Below are 4,378 nucleotides of genomic sequence, written 5' to 3'. Positions count from 1 at the left end.
TGTGGTGTCGTGTGCGCTGCGTGTGTTGCGTCGCGGTTGCGCGCGCGTGCTGTGTGTGAAGAGACGAGAGAGATGTCGGGTAGAACTGTAGTGTGGGTGTGCGTGTGGCGTATGTGCGTGTGTGTGTGCGTGCGTGTGTGCGTGCGTGCGTGCGCGTGTTTGTGTGAGAGAGAGAGATGCGGGTGACTGTGTGTGGGTGTGGGTGTGTGGGGGGAGAGCTGACTGTGTGTATGTGTGTGGGAGTGGGGAGAGTCCATCTCTCTCTGCTCTGCCATCTCTATTTCTGCTTGCCTGTTATTTCTTTCCCAACTCTTGCTTTCTTCTTCTTTTCCAATCTATCGATCAATTCATTTTATTTCTCTCGTGGTTGTGTCAACCTGGTTTCTTTACCGCATGAACGCAATCATGCTACAGAGAAGCTTAACATTATTTCAGAATATGTTACTTGGAATGAACTAATGTAGAGTGATGTACAAACCACTGTACAATATTTTCACATCACGTATTATCAGTGAATTGATGAACACCTTCCCCCCCCTTCGCATTGGTCACTGGCATGACATAATATTGTTTATATATAATAAGTAATTCGGTATTACTAACTCTTGATCTATATATTATAAGAATGTCGATAATTTTATCGCACTATTTGTTCATCCGCCACGTATTAACATCCAATCCAGTTCATAGTAATTAATGGCCATTAGAAAATTAAAAGCCATACTAAAAGCCATTGGAATTCATTTATATTGATTTTACTATATATATATATATATATATATATATATATATATATATATNCACTTACTAACGGTCTACTGGGTTCGGCGCATATAGGCACCGCGAAGCAGTCCCTTGGTTCACACAGAGAGGTTCGTTAGAGACAAACAGCCTCCACCAACGCAGAGCGCTTCCACAAAAACGAAGATGTTTGCGTCGGCTCACTTCATCGGCCTTCTAGCCATTATCGTCGCCGTCAACGCTCAGATGGGAGAAGACGGTAAGCCTGTAGCGAAGCGACAGCAAGCGCATGTCTTCCTAGCGTTTCGGTCGGCGTGAGCGTAGTGAACTTTACGATTTCGGTACAGGGCGTGGTCCGGCATGACGCGTTAAAGAGCCGGCGAGTGGCTCTACACTTGCATGTAATTATAATAAGTAAAACAAAATTGGAGAACAAGCTCGCCTCATGTCGCAATCCTCATCGTATTTCGCATATAAATAATTAAAAACGTAAATCAACTGATGTTGCGCGAGTAACGTACTAATGCTACGGCACGAGTCTTTCTATTACCGTCGGGGAATAAATAGATCCAGGCATACGTGCATGCGCACACGCAGGTACACGCACACACAAACAAACAAACTCACGCACACACACGCACACACACACGCACAAACACACACACTCACACACACACACAAACACACGCACACACACACTCACGCACACACAAACAAACAAACACATCCACACACGCACACACACACGCNGATAGCTTGAGTCTACATCGTGATTACGTTCGCAACTCGCTTCGTCAACACTATATAGATAGACGGACTATGATCATCCTCTGTGCATAACATATTATCAAGGGCTAATAAATACCTATTATAAGTATAATAAGTATTTATTAGCTCTTGATATTATATTAAAATTATTAATATATATATTACATAATTTCAGGAGTGAATAAATTATAATAGATCTATTATACTCCTATTATAGGTCCTATTATAGCTCCTATTATAGGTCCTATTATACTATAGATCCTATTATACTCCTTATGATAATATATATATTGCTTGCGTATAATATAACTCTTGAAGGCAAATGAAATCGTGTCCTTCCATCGACCTCTCATCGGTCGATCGTGACGGTTCGCGCATGCGCNGTATATATATATCAAGAGCTAATAAATACCAGGGTGTATAAATACATGGGTGTTTATTAGCTCTTGATATATATATACATATATATATATAGGAACAGAAGCCTGCAATCTATGCGAGTGATAAAAGTCTGTAGAAGCTATGGTACATTTAAACTTTTATAGATTTTAGGAATCAAATTAGGCAGACAAACATTACTAAGAAAGCGGTGAAGTATCTAAACGTCCGACTATTCTTCATCACCACGCTCTCCGCCCACATTTACGAATATTTATTTGACATTTCCGAATGACGACTACTAATGCAGTTTAACGATAGAGCAATTTTAGATAACTTGCCAATTTGATTTGCGAGGCAAAAACGTGCAAAACAGCAAAATTAACCGGCTAAAATTTAATCTGATTATATATATATATAACTTTTATATATATCGCAGGCGTGCCGCGCAGCTTTGTCCTTCAGACTGTGGGAAGAAACCGTAGCAAGAAGACGCTACTGCGACAACCACGCGCGAGCCACGCGCACAAACCAACCAAACGAAAGTAGGCCCTACGGCGGGCCGACAAAACACAGAATCTAACAATATCGGTTTTAATACACACGACCACGAAATAATGCGTGAGCAGCGAGACGAGTTCGCGACGAAACGAAGCGAGGCGTAGTATCGCTGATCAGATGTCCGACATCGCAACTGCAAACAGACCCTGCCTGAAAAGACACGGCTAGCAGAGTACGGCACGGGGTTACGGCACAGAGGTACGCTACAGGTTTACTACCTGAATCTACGATATGCGACGTTGAGATAATGCCCCGAACGTCTGTCTATACGGGAAGGCAGTAGCAGAGTAAGGTGCGGAGGTATGCGAAGTTACATAGGTACGGGATGCATGACATGGAACGCATGTACGACACGAAGCGATATGATCATAACACGACACAGCCATGGAACGTCAAGACACGGAACGACAGGGTACGGTACAGCGGGACACGGTACGGCACAGTGCGACACGGTACGGCACAGAGAGAGAGAGAGAGAGAGAGAGAGAGACATAATCACATCATGCCTAATATATAATAATAGTTTAATGATTAACGGTTAAACATTATTCATCTCTCAATAAAGTCACCAGTCCATTCTAAAGTTACTTGCACTAGTGTTTTTTTTTTGGTTCGCACGGAATAAACCCATTTCTCCATAATGCCCCCCACCCCCGAGTAAGCCTTGTTTATTTCATAGAGATTACATTGTTTGTAGTATATTATTATACGGTCTTGGCAACTCTCGACGCGTTACCCATTTCGGCATCGTGCGAAAACATTGTGTTATAAATTCCCCCGGCGGCTGAAGGCACGCCGACACCGGCGCTGCGCGTACATAAAACGCGCCTAATCCTCTTTGGCGGGAGACAGCGGCTACTTTGCGTAACAAAACTCTCGCGAGAAAATATCGGCGCGCTGAGAAAAAAGTGACGCGATAAAACGCGAACAACGCATAAATACAATCATCGCATCTTGAGAAATATGTACCACCGGCGTTTTTATTATCCATCAAACGTATCAACGTTACTTTTTACGATTCCGCCGCCGGCCAGTCTCCCAGACACAACGCCCCTCCTCTCTGAGTCTGTTCTCTATCCACTCTCATTTGTTTCTCGTTCGCTCCCCTTCTCTCTCTCTTTCCTCTTCAGTTCTTTCCTTCTTTCCTCTCAGTCTTCGCCCCATTCTCTCTATCGCTCGATTTCGTCATCTGCCACTCTTTCTCTCGCTCTCTCGCGCACGCTCTTTCTCTCAAACGCACACTCACTATATCGCGTTCTCTCATGCCCACTCGCTCTCTCTTTGTCTGTCTGTCTCTCTTCTCTCTTCTCTCTCTCTCTCTCTCTCTCTCTCTCTCTCTCTCTGTGCGTGCGTGCGTGCGTGCGTGCGTGTGTCTCTCTCTCTCTCTCACTCTCTCTTTATGTCGCTTTGCCCTTTCGAGAGAGTCAGGCAACTACAAACACGACCAGAGAAAACTGTAGTGTATCTGCGCATCACAATAGCGGCGGCGGGACGTATTTGCTCGTATTTATCATGTCCACACGGCGACAGACACTACGTTTGCTGTAACCAGAGGAGCAATGTTTGCACAAGCAGTTGTTTGTGTAGCCGCACGTCACCAATACGAGCTGTTTACAGAGAGCACCCCTACCACCACCACACACACACACACACACACACACACACACACATACACAAACACACACGCGCGTAATATATATATATTATATAAATAAAATATAATATACATTCTAAATATTATACACGCCATTCTATTACATTCTATTTATTACATGCGATGTAACATATTACTATAAGAGTATTTTAGTACATAGCATTAGTATTTATTTAATATATCGACATAATTATATCGATATATTATTATCATCATCATCATTATAATTATTAGTGCTATTAAAGGCTCGTGACTGTTCTACTGCGGATTGAAATC

The 4,378-nt window shown here is 43.0% G+C and overlaps 1 protein-coding gene across 1 annotated transcript in view; it reads left to right on the top strand.

Annotated features, from left to right (window-relative positions):
- The first annotated feature begins 927 nt into the window (after window positions 1-927).
- LOC106812885 (melanotransferrin-like) overlaps window positions 928-4,378 on the top strand; it is a 74,308-nt gene continuing 70,857 nt past the window's right edge. The window contains exon 1 of the mRNA XM_014816883.1: window positions 928-1,000. Coding sequence (XP_014672369.1) covers window positions 928-1,000 — 73 coding nt within the window. The remainder of the gene's footprint in view (window positions 1,001-4,378) is intronic.

The sequence above is a fragment of the Priapulus caudatus genome, unplaced genomic scaffold (genome assembly GCF_000485595.1).
Source record: "Priapulus caudatus unplaced genomic scaffold, Priapulus_caudatus-5.0.1 Scaffold697, whole genome shotgun sequence".
NCBI classification, from domain to species: domain Eukaryota; kingdom Metazoa; phylum Priapulida; class Priapulimorpha; order Priapulimorphida; family Priapulidae; genus Priapulus; species Priapulus caudatus.
Note: the sequence above shows the minus strand (reverse complement) of the source record. Positions and strands in the feature narration are given on the sequence as shown.